Genomic DNA, 18,049 nt, shown 5'->3' with positions numbered 1-18,049 from the left:
CCTGTGCTGGCCCTGCTGACTCTTGAGGAGACACAAACTTGAAGAGCAGAGCTGCTCAGGCTGGGCCAGTTGCACGACTTCCTCCTAGTGTACTATTGCCCATCTAGGGCAGGCAATGATGAAGTTGGAAAAATCCACGCAGCCACCTCCACTTCACCGATGTTTCCCATATTGTAGTGACTTGGGATTCCGCCACGGAGAAGTGGCTCCCCACGCTGCTTAGAGACACTTGCACTGACCTCTGGAATGGAGAATTTTCAAAACCAGCTTGGCATTGTGTGGATCTACCTGTGAGTTTGTCTGTGTCTACAGGAAGGCAATTCTGAAACTGTAGTGCTCAGGCAGTCCAGTTGTCAAATGTGTCTGCCTGGTGAGTGACAAGACCCTGGTGCCCTGGACAACATTATCCCGGTCAGATGCATTCCTGTATTGGACATCTGCTTCCATTCTTTTTATGTCCCGGACATTTATGTTCCAATATATGTATATTTCTATTAGATGTACTTGTTGTTTTTAAAACAGAAAGGTAGGGTTAGGGCTGAGAAAGAGGCTTAGGATAGATAACATGGAGTTTGTTGCCCAGTTACAGTGAGATGGAAATGCAAAAAAAAACCCCAAACACAAATGTCCAGGAACACCAATGATTAGGAAGCTGTTGACTGGGACACTGTTGTCCAGGACACACACACCCTAGTTCCTGCTTGGTGTTGGTTGTACAAGGCTTATCTTTTCAGGGAACTGCCTCTTTTCTTTTCTTTTTTTCTTTTCACCTCTTTTGAACTTGACCTAACCCATGGCCTGTGCTCTGCTCTTTTATGCCTTCGGAAAGAAAAAACTGACTTAACGGTTGAGAGTCTCATCCCAGGCCTGGAGGCTCCCATAACCCAGCGTGTTCCATCCCAGACAGACTCTGTGGCTTCCAACAGAGCAGGTTGGTGGGGTCACTTTGAGCTCACAAGGGCAATGATGTCAGCCTGGTCCATGGGTGGGGGTGTGTGTGTGTCAAGAAAGCTTCTTGAACTTTTCTGGACACCTTTTGGGATTTTGCTGCACGTTTAATTGACCTTAACTTTTTTCCTGTTGATAATTGGAATTTTACAAAGTTCATATGCCTTTTCTGTGTTTGCCAGGCAAAGTGCTATGGAAATAAATGCAAAAAATGAAGCAGATTGCAAGGTTCCATGTTATAACTGATCTCACCAACCTCACCTGCAACATAGCCCAGTTCTGTATGACTAAAGCAGGCCATCTGTGGAGCCTCTGACCCTTTTCTTGCTCTCAAATAGGAGTCCTCCCTCAAATAAGTTCTTGAACAAGGTTTCTGCTTTAAGAAATATACTGCCCAACCCAGACCCCTCTAAGGTGCGCAGACCCCTTCAGCAGCTGTGCAGTGTCACAGCTCATCACAACACCTCCAAGTATTCAGCAGTGATGTCATCACATCACTGCAGAACGTCCGAGTTGCTGAGCTCTGTACTCTGAGGAGATTGGTTGGGAGGTTCAAGGCCACACTGTTGCACACTTAACAGGAAGATTTGCTGCCCAATCCTGTCCCCCACCATTGGTGCTGATGCAACTGCTGACAGAGAGTGAGCGGCAAATGGTGGTGGCGGGTGACTGGATAGGTCAGCAGGCGATAAGTAAAAAATATTTTAGTTACCTCCTGGTGTGCTGCCTGATTTTCTATGCCAGCCATTTTGCTGCTGTGAGGAGAGAAAAGGGGCAGGATCACCTGGGAAAGAGAGGATAGGATCCTGGCACACTGCCAGCGGGATGCACCCCCTTCCTGCCCCTCCCTGCCCACAGCCTGTCTCTGCTGCCAGCTAACTGGTACCAGTGGAGGCTTTGGGAGCTGCTGGCACCAATTGGTGGCAGCAACCCAAAAGTGTACAGTGGCGGCCCAGCTTTTACAGTGCCCTGAAAGGCCTTGCTCTGCCGGGATGCTAGTTCTGGCAGCGCAAAGACTCGATAGGATCGGGGCTATATCAAATGTAAAGGGCACTTTTTTGCAATATAGAAATTGGAAGTCCCACTGGAGGTCTGGGTGCTAAACTGGTGAAGGTGCCCCCCATCCCTGGGGTCAATTTCTGCAGTTTCAGGTATTTGTGGTTCACAGCTATGATTCACGGATGCAGTTCATGGTGTCCATGGCTCACAAAAAATCATCTTTTTGGTTTTGTTTGTTTGCCTATTTGCAGCCCTCCAGACCACTTCCTCTTCATGCCTCTTTGTGAGCACTAACCAGCAGGCATGGAGAGGAAGCTGTCTGGGGGGCTTGCATGGAGCAAGAGGGGATGTGGGGTTTGCTGCTATCTTTGTTTATCTGCGGTGGAAGCATGAACAGATCCCCTGCGGATAAGGGGTGTGACTATTTGCAATTGGCCGACAACCCAGTTTCTGCCTGGGGTGGCTGGAGACTCATGCTGGAAGGTTCCTGGGTTCAATTTTATTTCAAAGGCAGCTTCTTTTAACCTGAAATAGTTTGAGTGACTTGTGTATATGTTGAATCATTTTGGAAATGACTAACTTGGTGCCTGCTTTGGTGGGGAGGGTTGGGACTCAACTGGCATGCCTGCTGATCTCCTCTTCTGTGTGCTGTTTTCCTGATGCTGCTGCTCCTGTTGCTTTCTAACTGGAACTCAGACTCTGTCGCCGGGGAGGACTCCCTGCTTGACTGCTCTCTGCTTTCTAACCCAGCTGCTGACCTTCTCGATGAGTTTGTTCCTCTAGCCGTTTCCTCCCAAACTCTCAAAGGTAAAGTCCTTCTTGGCGTTCTGTACTAGATGGCAGATGAAGATTGTACTGGGAGACCTCTGGGCAGTGGCGTAGCTAGAGAGGGTGCAAAGCATTAAGTCTTGCAGGGAGCCTCACTGCAGCGTGCAAGGGGCCCTTCGGAGCCATTCCAGGTGGGGAGCAAAATGGAGGCCTATGCCTGGCTCTGAAAGGGAAGTGGGAGGGGCCCCTTGCACAGTGCGGTGAGGTTTCCACAAAACTTGGTGCTTTGCACCCCCTCTAGCTACACCACTGGCTCTGGGCCATGTTCCAAAAATGGCATGAATGTATTCAAAACATCAGCGGGATAATGCCTATGTGTGCTAAGCAGGGTCTGGGTTAAACCTTTTGGTGGCTCTTGCTTGCTGAAATGTCTGTGGTCAATTGCTTTGTTTATATTGGGGTGGGCAGCCTTTCAACTGTAGGGCTCCTGGTTGTTTAACAGTGGTGCAGAGGAGTGAATTTCAGCAGGTGCAGCTTGTCATCTCGAATATTACAAGCTGAACCTGCTGAAATTCCTTCCCCTGCACAACTCTTAAAGGTTCAGGAGCCCTAAAGTTGAAAGATTGGCCACCTCTGGTTTATATCCTGCCTTAATATTTTTTTTAAGCACAACACATCTGCCTCTTTTTCTGAATGTATAAACCTCTTGGGGCAGGTGTGTCAAAATATGGCAGGAAGCGGAGAGAGCAGTCCTAAATCTTCAGTGATTGAATCTTTTTAATGGATCTGTTGCACAGCACTGCTGCCATCCTGCACCCTGTGGTCATGTTGGAGTTGTGTCTGAAATGCCTCTTCTGTCTCCCACCCTAAAAACTATGGTGGAGGCTCGCAGTGAGGGCTTCGCAGAATAGTCACCGGCATCCTCTTTGCAGTGTGTGCCTTTTTGCCACAGCTCTAAGATATTCTTGGGAGAGCCAGGATGGTGTAGTGGTTTGGAAGTTGGACATAGACCTGGAAGATCCCAGTTCAAATCCCTGCTCGGCCATGAAGCTTCCCAGGTAACCTTGGACCAGTCACTCTCTCAGCCTCACCTCTCTCTCAGCCTCGATCCTTCACCTTGTTGTGAAGATGAAAGGCGGGGAGGAATCATGCACAGGCAACCTGCCCTGAGCTCCTTGGAGAAACAGCGATATAAAAAATGTGAAATAAAAAGAAAATAAGTAAAAATTAAAATCTGCATCTGCATGAAATTTTGATATCTACATCTTTTACTGTCCTGCTGTGCAATTGCAAAGTCAGCTGCTGCAAGCCACAGTTTCAGTGCAATGTTGTGTATATGCAGCTGGGTGTGAAGTAAACTCGCTGTCAGCGTATGGATCTATGTGAGTATCTGTGTTGATTCTACTGAGAAAGAAGTGAAGTCAGTCTATCCATTGACTTCCATTGGGCCACGTCCAGCCTTCCCATCTAATTCAGTGGATACGCTACCCCAGCTTATGGCCTAGTTCTGTTCTGGAGGTTCGTTCAAAAGTTGGAATGGGTGTAAATTGGAGCTGTGCAAAAGCAAGAAAGCAGATGTTCTGTGCCTGCGAAAAAGTGCCAGTGCAGTCACCAGTAGCTTGGAATGTCTGTAACGGGGGGGGGGGCAAAGTGTATACTTCGGCACTTTTCTTCCTGTGGTCTTCTCTATGGCCTTCAACTCTTGTGGTGTCAGTTCTGGCTTCCGGGAGACTCTTCCGAATTCTGCAGTCCTGTTTCTAGGGAAGCTGTCTGTAGTAACAAATTGTCTGCCCATCTTCCTCTGCTCTGCCAGTGGAGGAAGAGGAACAGACAATTCTTAACACAATTTGCCCTAGAAACAGAGATGCAGAACCCAGAAGAGATTTTCAGCCACTGCGTTCCAAACTCCCGCAACGCACCAGTCCAGTTTAAAATTGCTGGTATGCCTGTTTTACTCTCCTTCCTTCTGCGTTTGCTCCCTGTTGATCCTTGATGCTGCAGGGGATCAGGCACCATATTGCAATCCGAGGGAGGGGATAAGGTGCTGTTTAGTGTGAGCGTTGGGGAGGGGGAATGACAAAATGAATTTGTGCCTTTGCGATGTGAGCTGCCTAATTTCATGCACTGAAAAGAGAAGTTGTAAGCAAGCACCGGCTAGTTTCATCAGTGTGGAGGTGGAAGTTATGGTTGGAAATGCAGGTGAATCATGTAATTGCAGTCTGTGGTATCTTGAAAAGAGATTTTGCCCAGAGATCTTTAGGGGCTCTGTTTATTATGTGATTTTTGTCTCATGTCCAGTACTGATTGATGCCAATGGCAGTATTTATGTTGATGTTTATACCCAAATTCTGCCTCGCCCCTTTTGGCTTACAAATGGGTCCAGCTTGCTTGGAGATCTTGTGGACACCTCTGGGAGGAAGAAGTGGTGCCAGGGCTGACTAAGTCAATTGAGCCCTGTCCCTAAGGGGGCCCTGCACCATGGGCGATTCCAAGGGGGGTCACGAGTGCATGGCCCCTCCAAACTGTTGTACCAGCAGGGAGTAAAGTCAGGAGACGGGAAGGCCCACTGGGCAAAGCATTAGTGGCCAATGGAGCTGAGTTTGAATAGGAGCTCAGGTCTACCCAGCAAGTAGATCTGTGCTCCATGTCCAGGTGGGAGGCCCAGGTGCATACACCCAGCAAATGGCCACGGGGCCCTAAGCTCAACTGGGAGGCTTGGTCTACCCTGAAGGTAGGTCTGGTCTCCAAGTTTGGGCAAGAATGCAGATCTAACTGCCCAATAAATAGCCTCGGAAGCCATAAGCTCAGCCAGGAGCCCAGGTCTATTCACTTGGTTGACCTGGGCTCTGGAGTGTTCGTGGCCCCTGCCCCCAAATACAAACACTGGATCCGCCCCTGCCCTGTGCGAGGGTTAAAACAAAAAAAAATTAATATTTTTACTAAATCATTTCAGTTACTAGAACAAGTGATTACTTTTCAAAAGTAATCTTCACATTTTGTTCGTTTACATGTAGGCTTATGTATATGCAATTTTTTAAAATGAAAATGTGCTTAGATCTGTTTGGTCCATTAATTAACATGCACTTTTCAGCACACATTTTGAAGGCTTTCTATTCTTTGATGGCTTTCTATATCCTAGAGATATTTATAAGAAATTATATTTATTTTAAGATTCTGCAGACCTTGGCTGTAGAAAAAATGTTTCCAGTTGGTTTCCGCAGCTCCTAAAGCTGGCCCTGAGAGGTACAGTCTCTTACAGTGCCAAAAACCCACTGTTTCCTATGCACATAAAACCTTTGACATTGGCAGGTATTCAGCCTGTGCAAGTGCTTATCTTGCCTACTTCTAACCCCCCCCCCCAGCACCAGCAATGGTGTCTGCAGAGGCTCAAAGCTTTACCAAGCATGTTCAAGAGAGAAGTTTTTCCCGGGGAGAGGGGGATCCCTTCTCAAAATCTACATTAGATTTTGAAATCAGCTGGTGGAGTGACCAAGGCACTTGTAAAAGCAACCCCGGGTGTGCTTCAGGGAGCATGTGGGGCTGTCGGTGCGCACATGGCCTGTTGATGCTCATAGGTGGAGGAGTGATCATGTGGCTCCCACCACTTACACAGTGTCGGGATGTCAGAGGGGCAGCACGGTTGTCTCCCAAATAATGCCCCCTGGGGCTCTGAACTTGCTAGGTTCCCTGTCTGCTACAAAATCCATTGTTTTCTGAGAACTGGGGCGTGGTGTTGTCTTTGTGCTGCCTTCCCCTGAACTGGACTCTCGGTCCATCTAACTCGGTCCACCTGAATGGGTAGCAGCTCTCCAGGCTTTCAGACAGAGAAGTGTCTTTCATGCCCCTTCCTGGAGTTGCTGCCAGAGATTGAACCTGGAACCTTCTGCATGTAAATCAGCTGCTTCCCACCAGTAGTGTAGCTAGGGTATCTGGCACCCAGGGGCCATAAATTTTTAGTATCACCCATACCCCCTTCAAGCCTCAGAAGGCCTCCAAAAGGTACCCCCTTGACATCCCCCCCAGGTGTGGCACCTGTGGCAATGGACTTCCCTGGCCCCCCTTAGCTATGCCTCTGCTTCCCACCTTGCTGCAGACCCATTTTTACCAACCTCAAGGCCCTAGGAAAGTGACAAACTCCTAATTTTGATGCAGCTGCTTTCCCCTTTCCTAGAAACTGCCTCTTGCTTATTTTTGCTTTATTCCATTTTTAATTGTCATATCTATGTGCTGCTTTTCCTGTTCCTGTTTTGTGTGTCTCTGTGCTGACTTAAAGGCCAGCAGATCCTACCAGCTTCCTTTCTACCTTTTAACAACTTAAAAAAAATAAAAACCCAAAACTCTGGTTCCTAATGCTCTTCCTGCAACAAAACACATGGGCAGCTTGCGCTGCTGCTGTTGATGTGTTGGTGACTTCCTAACCACCTCTCTCTGCTCTATCTTTTTTGCTCCTTTTTTCCATTTCCATCCTCCCCCCATCACGCTGCAGAAGATACTAACCTGATATCGGGCTTCGATGTCCCCGAGGGCTCAGAAAAGGTGGCGGAAGATGAGTTTGACCCCATCCCTGTATTGATATCCAAAAATTCACAAGGTAAGCCATCAAATTCTGGGACAACCCCCAGCTGTGAAGGCAACGTCTTTGTGGTTACATGCTTGGCGTACTGCTGGGAAAGGAGAGGTGAAGTTGAGGCCCTTAAGCTCAGCTTGCTTCTGCCTCAACAGCATAGCCAACACTACATTGCTCTTGATTCTCACATGTGCATGTGGAAGGGGTGGCAAAGACGCAGGGTCTCTGAGGAGAGCAAACATCTAGTAGACCAAATGATTCATCTTTAATCCCTTTGGTGGAACCTGATATATGTCATCAGCCCACGTGGCCTGTTCTTGTGTAAAACCCCCTTTGAGCATTTTTTGTGGCAACTTTAAGGCTCTACTCCAGTAGTTCCCAAACTTACTGGGGTCACAGTACCCCCATAGCCTATTCTTGCTAGTTCTCCCAGGCACTGCCATCTTGGTTTTCATGAGATCCAAGATGACAGTGCCCAGGAGAGTGGGTAGGAGGGGCACCCAGATACATCTCATGGCGCCCCTGTGAGTGTGCCATGGTGCACAGTTTGGGAACTATTGCTCAACTCCAAAGCTTCAGTGAAATTGAGATCTCGATTTCATCTCTTGTTAATATCAAAGGATGATGCATCCATCCCCAGAGATCCAGAAACAAAAGCTAGGATCCCAAGAGTGAGTTAGGCTTGTACAAGGAGCTTGTGTCAACCTAGCACAGTGGTTTCCAAACTGTGGGTTGCTGTCCAATGTGTAGTGTGTCATGACACAATGCTCAAATCTGCCCCCAAAAGCCTTACTTGGAGTCCCCAGAGGCTGCTTCCAGGTCATGCCAGTCTCTGCCCCATTCCCTTGAGTTCTGCAGGCCTCAGAATGCCTCCCAAATGCAGCCTTTACTCAGTGTGTAATTGGTCTGTAGAACTCCTTGCCACAGGATGTGATGGCTTCGGGCCTAGGCGCCTTTAAAAAGGGATTGGAAAAATCCATCACGGTTACAAGCCATGATATGTATGTGCAACCTTCTGATTTTAGAAATGGGTTGTGTCAGAATGCCAGATGCAAGGGAGGGCACCAGGAAGCAGGTCTCTTGCTGTCTTGGGTGCTCCCTGGGGCATTTGGTGGGCCACTGTGAGATACAGGAAGCTGGACTAGATGGGCCTATGGCCTGATCCACTGGGGCTGTTTTTATGTTCTTATGACCGAAAGCTACTTCTGGTTTACTTCCAGTTTGCTTCCACAACTTCTTGTCATGTCTAGGAGGCATTCTGAGGCCCACAGAAGCCAAGGAGTGGGTTGTAGGCTAGCTCAATCCAGATGCATCCTCAGAGGACTCCCAAGTAAGGCTTTTGGGGTATGTTTGGGCATTGCATTGCAACCCACCACAGAGCACGAGGTGGGACAGGGTGCTCAAAAGTTTGGGAACCATTGACCTAGTGGAATGTTCTCCTGTGCTCTTTACTATGTCAGATGAACTCTTATTGGTTTTGAAAGCACCTTGCTAAGAAGCATAGTTAAACCACTGAGAACATTAAATCTGCCCTCTTTTCCTCTGGGTTTATGGGATTGCCTCCACTGTTCTTTGAACTGTGACCAGAGGTGGCTGCTGGAAATATCTGTAGTCTATACTCCTTTCTTTGCCTGCCCACAAAATTTCAGATGTAGTGTCTCATGTTGCAGGGGGTGGAAATGCAGGTTTAGTTGATCCATTTAATTTCCTCCACCCTCCCATTCTGATTTTCAGCTTTGAGTTTCAAAGTGGTCTGAGAATTCCGGGTGCTGAACTTCTAAGAGCAGTTGCATATTTTGTAGCCGTAGAGATAGCATAGGATATTTAAGTTTTCTTCCCCCCTCCCCCCCAAAAAATTCCATTTTATGGAACTGATGCCTCTTAACCTTAGAAAATGAGTTACTGAGTGAGGGAGCTACTTTTAATGATGATTGTGGTGTGTTGATATTGACACTTAAAGGAGAAGAGTTTTGTGTTGAACAAGGATCTGGTGCCCCACATCTTGGGTCTCAAACTTGTACATCCCCTCTTTCAGTCAGGCAACCTCTTGTGAGAGACCCTACCTCTAGTCAGTGCCAGCTGTCCTATTCTTTGGAAGCAGCAACTGTAGAAAACTAGGGATAGACCTTTGACTTTCTGCCTTTGCTAGCGAGGAAGGAACATTCATATTCTCTGGGCTCCAACAAATTGAAGGAACCCAATTCCAAGTGAAACTTACCTGGGTTCTGTTTTGTAATGTGGTGATTGGCCTTGTCCTGTTAATATCCTCTACAGCAATGTTTTTAAAACCCTCCTATGGGATGGGAGGATGAATTAAGTTGGTTTGACAGGAAGCGGTTCTATTCAAATAACCAGTTGTCTCTTCCATTGGTTCACCACGAGTCATCTGTGAATACGATTTTGTAGACACTGCATGGCCAACTGGCTTCATTTTCTAGAGCAGAGCTGTCAAGAGGTTAGGCCAGGGGTGTCAAACCCATTTCATGCAGGGCCAGACTAAATAGCATTCATGATGCCTGCTGAGTAGCGAAAGTGATGTCTAAGCATGTCATGACCAGAAAATAAGCACTATTTTCTCACTTAGGAATTCATTAGCTGAAAATGGCAAAAGAGAAATTACCCAAATCTTGATCATATTTTCAAGATATGGGAGAGTCCAATTATCACACAGGTTTGCCCTTCAGCAGTGTCAGCACAGCTTGGCAGCTGAGAACAGCTGGTGATGGCTCTGGGAGAGCCTGAGGGCCAGATAAAGAGGTTTTGCAGGCTGCATCTGGCCTGTGGACAGGTAGCAGGTAGGAAGAAGTGCAGTATGCAACAAGATAGAGAGAGAGAGAGAGAGAGAGAGAGGTGAACATAGTGAGCTTCTGGGTCCTCCACAGCCAAGGCCATGTAGATTCCAAGCCACGGACTCTTCTTTTTTGCTTGCTTGTGAACATTCTTTTCTTTCCTTTATTAAAAAAGAAAAACTAACTTTTTTTGTATTTTTTCTTCCCTTGCTCAGTACTGAATTCCTATCTCTCACACTTTTCAGGTGGGCATTCTAGAAACAGCAGTGGAAGCCCTGAATCCAGTCTTCCCAACCTAGCCAGGTCTCTCCTGCTAGTGGATCAGCTCATAGACCTGTAGCAGTCCCTCAGTAACAGATGCGGTTTCTGTAACGTACCTAAATCTGACTTTTCCTTTTTTGGTTCTTCTGTTGTTTCCAAAGGAACTAACCTTTTAGTTGTTGGGTGGCTTTTTTGTTTTGTTTTTTAAAATTAAAATAACCCTGCAAATGGAAGGAGTCCACCCAACCTCTAAATTGTGCCCCTCTCTTGGCACTTTTACACCTTCCTTTTCAGCACGTCCTCGATACAACCTATTATGGTTTCTTGTACCATAAGAAACCTATTATGGTTTCTTGCTCTACTAGCCTTTCTCTCCCTCTCTCTCTCAAGGGAGTGTTCATTAAACACTTTGCTACAATCTACCCCCTGGCTCCACCAAAACCATAAGTGTGAGTTCAGTGTAATCTATGTATGATCTTTGCTAGATACACCTACAACCAATACACCTTCTCTCTGCCCCTCCACCCAACCCTGCCTTAGTCTAGTGAGCGCTAACACAATTGTACAGTCCGCGTCTTTTCCTGATTAAGAAGGCAGAAGGAAAAGGACAGTGGAGTTGGTGTTTGTCCCTCTGCAGTGTAGGGGAATTGGTCAGGAAGGTCTTGGGCAGAGAGTCTTCCTCAGCCCAAATGATGTTCATGAGACCTGCTGAGTAATGACGGACTCCCACATAGTTAGAAAGAGGACATCTTGCTCCCTAACCTGCCGTTTCATTCAACCTGCTTAGGAATAGACTGTGCTGTAAAAATAATAATATATATATATATTAACTAAAGCTTTGGAAACTATCCCATGCAAAAATAGTTAAAAATGTAAAATGTCAATGTGTTTTTTTGTTTGTTTGTTTTAAATGAGCATGGCTAAGGCCTTTTTTCCCCCTCCTGTCAAATGAACTCTTGGTTGAAAAGGGGCATTGTAGCAACAGATGTACATTCTTATGGGGGTTTTTGGTCTATAGAGGAATTCTGTAAATTTTAAGTACACATCAGAGTTTCTTAAGGTGAGTTTTTTTTTTTTAATTTCTTGGATTATAGTCAATCAGGGCTTCTTTTTTTTTCCTTTGCCCCCCCCCCTTTTGGTTTTTGTTCTCTCCCTCTGTAACTGCATATAGTGTTGTTCATACAGTAATAATGGAGCCATACTTCCCCTTCCCAGTAGACAAATGACTGTAATCTTCTTTTATATCCAAGTCTTTGTAGAACTCGCATGCACTCCTTGTCAGCCGTTTAAGAGTCAGTGATTTCCAGCTTAGCTGTACCTGAGTGCCCCCTTTATTTTAAATTTCCACCTTGAATATGCTGTTTTTTGTCAGACTACTGGATATAGTAAACTTGTTTTATCACTGGCTTTCCGATCTTCAAGTCCAGAGTTAACTGTCCCCCTCCAGATGTTCTTCAGAAGAGAAGGCACACCCTTACTCTGTAGTGGAATATAATTAGCTTAATGCTAACTTTGTGTGTGTGCGTGTGTGTAGTATTAGTTAAGAAAAAGTGCAGTTTTTTCCCATGTGTGAAGGTACGAATGACTAAACTTCTTCGTGTACCAGCCTCTCCTACAAGAAGGCAAGACCTTTTGATGTACCCAAGTATTTTTCGCCAGAGTTCCCCCCACAAATCCCATCCAAATCTCTCCCTTTCAGAAACTAGCTTAACAAATTCTGTAAATAGAATCTAACTGTCATGCCAATTCTGTATGAATCTTTCTTAGACCTGCGTACACACTTCATGATAAAGAGGTATTGCTTATGTGTGTTGTGTCCATTTCCGTGTTTCTACTGCACTTTCCAGATTGATTTACATAACAGAATAATGGAAATGATCTTAGCAAAAATGTTGATAGATCTTTATATTTTCAGGGGGCGGGGTGTCTTTTTCCTTTTTCCTTTTGACTCCTGAAGTACAGGTGACTGGGTCTGGATGATGTGGGCAGAGCTTTAGATAGAACATGATTGTATAGTCAGATGCTGAAAAATATATGGGGGGAAAAAGAATGGATTTTTTTAAACAAAGTAACCACCTACTGTATATTAGAAACAAACAAAAAAACATTTCTGTGAATTAAAGTACTTTTAAAAAAGAATGTTTAACATTTTAAGCCTAATTGAACTTGTTGAAGAGTTCTGGAAGCAAGAAATTGCAGGTGTTTGGTTGCTTCAATTGAGGACAGGGCTGTGAATTAAACAATTGTGAATGCTGAGTATTTTTTTCTCCCCCTCTTTCCTTTTGTATGTTTCTTTTTTTCAAAATGGATTTTGTGCATCTGGATAGGCAAAATTATAACATGGTGGAAATAAATTTATTCTGTACAGAGGTTTATGAATTGACCAAAAGTCATGGAAATGACGTGTAGCAGATTCTTTAATAAATGGCGCAAGACTGAAATTCTGGGAATGACTTATTAGCCGGTTGCAAAAAGTTCGATGGTTCCGTTTCAAAAAGAGGTGATCATATGTAGAGTGGTCAAGGCCTGAGAGTTCGGTGCTGACCCTCACCCCCCACTTTAATTCTTACAATGAATGCTAGCCCAACTGTTGGCATGGTTGTTTTGGGGTGCCATTAAAATGGGCAAACATACCAGGAATGACTTTTGTGTCAACAGAGGATTGTTCAAGTGTGGGTGGGGGAGGAGAGGTGGTGTTATTGCCATGAGAAGGACCATCTAGATTGTCTCTAACACCAAAATCTTTGAAGCAGTTTCTGGGTTGTGCCTGAAATCTCTGTTACATGGACTCCTCTAGGGGAGGAGCTAGTCCTCCATCCTTAAGAGGACAAGAGGAGTCGCTGTTTCTCTGCCTGTCTAGATGTTGCATTCGCAACCAGGATTTATATCTTTACAGCAAGTTCTCACACCACCCCATGGCATATCATGCAAGAGAACACACTGCGTGAGTCATGGCTGTAGAATGACTTTCCCTGCTTCCACAGGCAACTGCCATTGATATAGACATGGGACGGGGAATGCACTCCTGATGGCCTCGATTCAAATGGTAAATTCTGATAGAACACTGGTTCTCAACCCATGGACCACAGGTAGTCTGTGAGACCTTGAGAAGTAGTTCACCAGGTCCGGGGGGGGGGGAGGGAGGGAGATCGCCTTTGATCACTTCCAGCATCTTGCTGAGTGAGTGCTTCCCACGGACCACAGAAAGGGCAGAAAATGGACTACCTGTAGCTGGCACAGACTTTCTGGTAGTCTGTAGGGAGCACTCACTCAACAGGCACATCCCCATGGACCAGGGCCGGGGGGGGGGGTAAAGGGGGTAATTTGTACCCAGGCCCAGGGATCATTAGAAAATGTATTGAGAACCAAATGGCTAATATTATAATGCCGTTGTACAAATCGATGGTAAGGCCACACCTGGAGTATTGTGTCCAGTTCTGGTCACCACATCTCAAAAATGACATAGTGGAAATGGAAAAGGTGCAAAAGAGAGCGACTAAGATGATTACGGGGCTGGGGCACCTTCCTTATGAGGAAAGGCTACGGCGTTTGGGCCTCTTCAGCCTAGAAAAGAGACGCCTGAGGGGGGGCATGATTGAGACATACAAAATTATGCAGGGGATGGACAGAGTGGATAGAGGGATGCTCTTTATGTTCTCACAACACCAGAACCAGGGGGCATCCACTAAAATTGAGTGTTGGGAGAGTTAGAACAGACAAAAGAAAATATTTTTTTACTCAGCGTGTAGTTGGTCTGTGGAACTCCTTGCCACAGGATGTGGTGATGGCGTCTGGCCTGGATGCCTTTAAAAGGGGATTGGACAAGTTTCAGGAAGAAAAACCCATTATGGGTTACAAGCCATGATGTGCATGTGCAACCTCCTGATTTTAGAAATGGGCTATGTCAGAATGCCAGATGCAGGTCTCTTGTTATCTGGTGTGCTCCCTGGGGCATGTGCTGGGCCGCTGTGAGATACAGGAAGCTGGACTAGGTGGGCCTATGGCCTGATCCAGTGGGACTGTTCTTATGGGGCCCAGGAGCCACAGGAGGGAGCCCAGAAATTTCCTGGAATCTTACATTTTCCAATCTCTCCCAGACTCACTGCCCATGTGGGATGCTGGGGGCATTACTGTGGGCACATGGCAATGACTGCTGCCTCAAGCCATACACACCAGGCCCAGGAATGCATACATTCCTTAACAGTGTCACATCTGGGAGGAAACTGACCTGTTACAATAGCTCTTTTACTAGTGGATCTGCTTACCATGAAGAAGTATAGGAGCTCAGCAACACAGCTGCGGGATTGCAGCTACTGCAAGTCAGTTTTGGTGCACACAGTACACTTTCCATTCTAGTGTGAGCCTAAATAAAATGATACTCATCTCCGGCAATGATTTCCTATATTTCAAAGATTTTAGTATTTTGGTTTTCTATATTACTGTATGTAGCTGCCAGTGCTGGGCAGGCAGGTAGACCATTGGGAAGACTGGTAGACCTGGACTTCAAAGACTATTCCAGCTGTTGCCACTTTCCCCCTGTCTGTTTTGCCTCCTTTATGCCCACCCCATTCTGTTTCAACTCTCCTTCTTTGGGAAGGGGCCCAAAAGAAACATTGTACCCCCTGATAAAATTCCTCTCAGAGGCCGTCATGAACCACCAGAGAGGGTGGAGAATGGACCATCTGCTTCTGGCAACAAAGGCAGCAACCCACAAATCTTATCTAAAAACAATAAATCTCTAATCTTCTCTAATACAAATTGTATTTTTTGCATGCAGGGGGATGGAGGGGCTGAACGTGGTCCACCAGGAGTCCATGTTTTGCTTCAGTGGTCTGTAGGCTCCTAAAGGTTAGGAACCACTGTGATAGAAAGTATCACAGTCTAGGGAGGATGGGGGGGATACTCGCTGCAGAGATGCTGTACTGGGCTAGCAGGCTCTGCTCCGTTGGAGCCTGAACTTTGCGTTGGGCCTTGTTGTCTGACACAGACTCTTTCATGTCTGCACCAGCAAAATAGCCTGCACAGACTTGAAAAGCCCCATTGCAGGGCTTGGGGCTTTCCCTGGGGGAAGGGAATGAAAGTCGCCCCTCCCCCCACCGAGGAGACTTCTGGCAGCTGCGTTGGTGCCGCTGCATCTGGTGGTGCCTTTAGAATTGGGCTGATAGGCAGGGAACAAAAACAATGGCAAAGGGCAAATTGGTAGACCACAATCAAGCCCCCTCTCTTGATAACTAACCTTTACAGCCCCAACCATCGCTGGTTCACCAAAAATTTACCAGTTCTGCAAATTTCACATGGCAAGCAGTGTGGAGCTCCACCTCTTTGATCTGCGTTTGGTTGGCGTTCTTTTCAAAATAGTCAATGGGCTCTTAACAAATGTTCAGGATACATTCTTCAGCTTAGTGATGATTGACAAACACCATGATACCAAATGAAAACCTTGATGATGGTGTTGAAGAACGGCATGTTCTGGCACAGTCGGTAGTGAGAGAATATGATGCTCACCTGTTTTGTAGATGAATGATAGCCTCAGTGCAGCAGGCATACAAGGAGTAGATTAGAATATCCAGGAATAAATTTTGGGTTTTGAAAATGTAGCTGTCCAATAGCTGTTAATTTGATGGTGATCAGAGGATTCAACAGACCTAAATAGGTTTGCAAAAAATCCCCACAAACTCTGCCAGATTTTAAAGAAATCAATGTATGTCTGGTATCTGTATTTCAGGTTCAAATATACCCCGTAGTTTTGGCAAACCAGGGAAACCCAGTGGGTCCTCTTGATCCATGGACTTAACCCACGGTGGGTTCTGAACCCACTACTGGATGGTGCACAGAGGACCTCCGGACACCACCAGAAGTGCCTTCTGGTCATGTCCAGAGGTGTTCTGAGGCGCAGGGAGGTCATGCGCAGCACCCCCATGCCTCAGAAGGCCTCTGAAGGAGGAGTCCTCGTTCCTCAGAAAGCTTCCCAAAGACCTTCAAGAGGCATTTCTAGTTTGCTGAGAAACTGGAAGTCTCTCTTAGAGGCCTTCTGAGGTTCAGGAGGACCATGTGTGACCTCCCCACACCTCTGAACATGAATGGAAGTTGTTTCCTGTCAAGGCTGGATGTCCTCTATAGGCCCATCTGTGGATCTCAGTATCCACAGGTTTGGTATCCATGGGAGGTCTGGGGAAGGATCCCCCATGGATACTGAGGTCCAACCTGTAGTTTAAATGTTCAGCACTGAGAGAATGTCCAGTAGGAGTTTTATGGCAGTCAGAGGACAAAAAGTAACAGTGGAGCTGGTTGAGGGGGTATGTAGGCAGTGGATGGTTCTGTGGCTGTGAGGCCAATATGTTCCAGAAAGCCTTTTCATGGGAGAGGGAGAGAACTTGAGGGAGGGATTGGAGGAGCATTGGAAGGCCTCTTGGTTTGTGAAAAAGAGGTTGTGGCTCAGTGATAAGAGGGCATGTATAATGTTCCAGAGTCCATCTCCAGCATCTTTGCTTACAAGATCCAAGGTATCTTGAAAAAGTCCCCATGGTCTTGGAAAGCTTCAGCTAGCCAACCAGACAATGCTGGGGAAAGATAGATTACTGGTCTCACTCTATGTAAGTCAGCTGAGCACCTGCAGTTTGCAAGCTTGTGTAAATACAGGGAGATAAATGTTTGAGAATCTTTTTTTCTGGTGTGTTTTTCCCAGGTCTGTCAGTAACAGGTAGTGGGGGTCCGTGAAGGCTGAATCACAGAACTCAGCCTCTCAACCCTTGAGATTATTCATCAGGGCTGCCTCACTATGAGAAACAGATTGAAATTTTTGCAAATAAATAAATAAAATATTACTTGTAAATAAATATATATACTGCTTCTTTCTAGATCACCTTTTTTTAAAAGTCTTTTTACAAGATGCGTGCTAGGTATAGAGTGTAATTTTAAAAAATGTATTAGAGTATTAGAGTGTAATTTTAAAAAATGACAGAGTGTAATTTTAAAAAATGGGTCCTGGTGCTAAAAAGTTGGAGAACCATTGGTCTATACAGTTCACCCTCATTATCTGGGTTTCAAGACCTGTGGATTTAACTTAACATGGGTTGTGGTGCACAGCAGGAGGGTACTGTACTTCCTGGACATGAACAGAAGAATCTTCTGATCACGTCTGGAAGGAGTTCTGAGGTGTGGGGAGGCGGCGCATAGCCTCTTGGAGGCCTCATGGAAGTCTCCAAAAGGCACTTTTTCTGGTTTTTGGTGAAGACAGAAGCTGACTTGAAAATGCATTGAGGTCTTCTGAGAGCTGAACATTCCAAGTCAACTCACCAATCAACAATCATTTAGTCCAACAGTTCTCAAACTGTGGGTTGGGAACCACCCATGGGTCGCACCCCAATTTTTGGTGGGTTATGCACCAGCGCTGCCTAGAAGCTGTTATGCATTCTGGGATGTGATGGGGCTGCCATGCCTACAAAGTGGGTCGCGGCGGTAAAAAAGATTGAGAAACACTGGTTTAGTCGATTGTTGTCAGAACTTTTACCACAGCACTTTACAGGGTGGGCAGGAGGAGGTCTGATCCCATATTGTTTGATGCTAGCCCCCTTTAGTTCCTGTTTTTAGGAGGCTCTGGTGTATTGCCATAGCTTGCACTTTTGTCTGGTTAGGGTCCAGAACATGAATGAAAGTTAAAAATGGATGAATGTCAAAGCAGGGCCTTATTTAGCTTGCACATTTATTTTGGCCAGTG

At 46.0% G+C, this 18,049-nt stretch overlaps 1 protein-coding gene across 7 annotated transcripts in view; it reads left to right on the top strand.

Moving 5' to 3' along the window:
• AAK1 (AP2 associated kinase 1) overlaps positions 1–18,049 on the top strand; it is a 106,556-nt gene that overhangs the window by 80,474 nt on the left and 8,033 nt on the right. For 2 of the 7 annotated variants that reach the window (XM_066639155.1, XM_066639156.1), the window contains exons 19-21: positions 830–931; positions 2,644–2,754; positions 7,202–7,306. The exons of 1 other annotated variant lie outside the window; for it this stretch is intronic. In XM_066639155.1, coding sequence (XP_066495252.1) covers positions 830–931; positions 2,644–2,754; positions 7,202–7,306 — 318 coding nt within the window. Of the gene's footprint in view, positions 1–829; positions 932–2,643; positions 2,755–7,201; positions 7,307–10,316; positions 12,774–18,049 lie in introns of those variants that run through there. 4 more of the 7 variants (XM_066639160.1, XM_066639161.1, XM_066639157.1 and 1 more) reach the window with 4 other exon arrangements.

This window comes from Tiliqua scincoides, chromosome 11, assembly GCF_035046505.1.
Source record: "Tiliqua scincoides isolate rTilSci1 chromosome 11, rTilSci1.hap2, whole genome shotgun sequence".
NCBI classification, from domain to species: domain Eukaryota; kingdom Metazoa; phylum Chordata; class Lepidosauria; order Squamata; family Scincidae; genus Tiliqua; species Tiliqua scincoides.
This window is presented reverse-complemented; position numbering and strand designations above follow the sequence as displayed.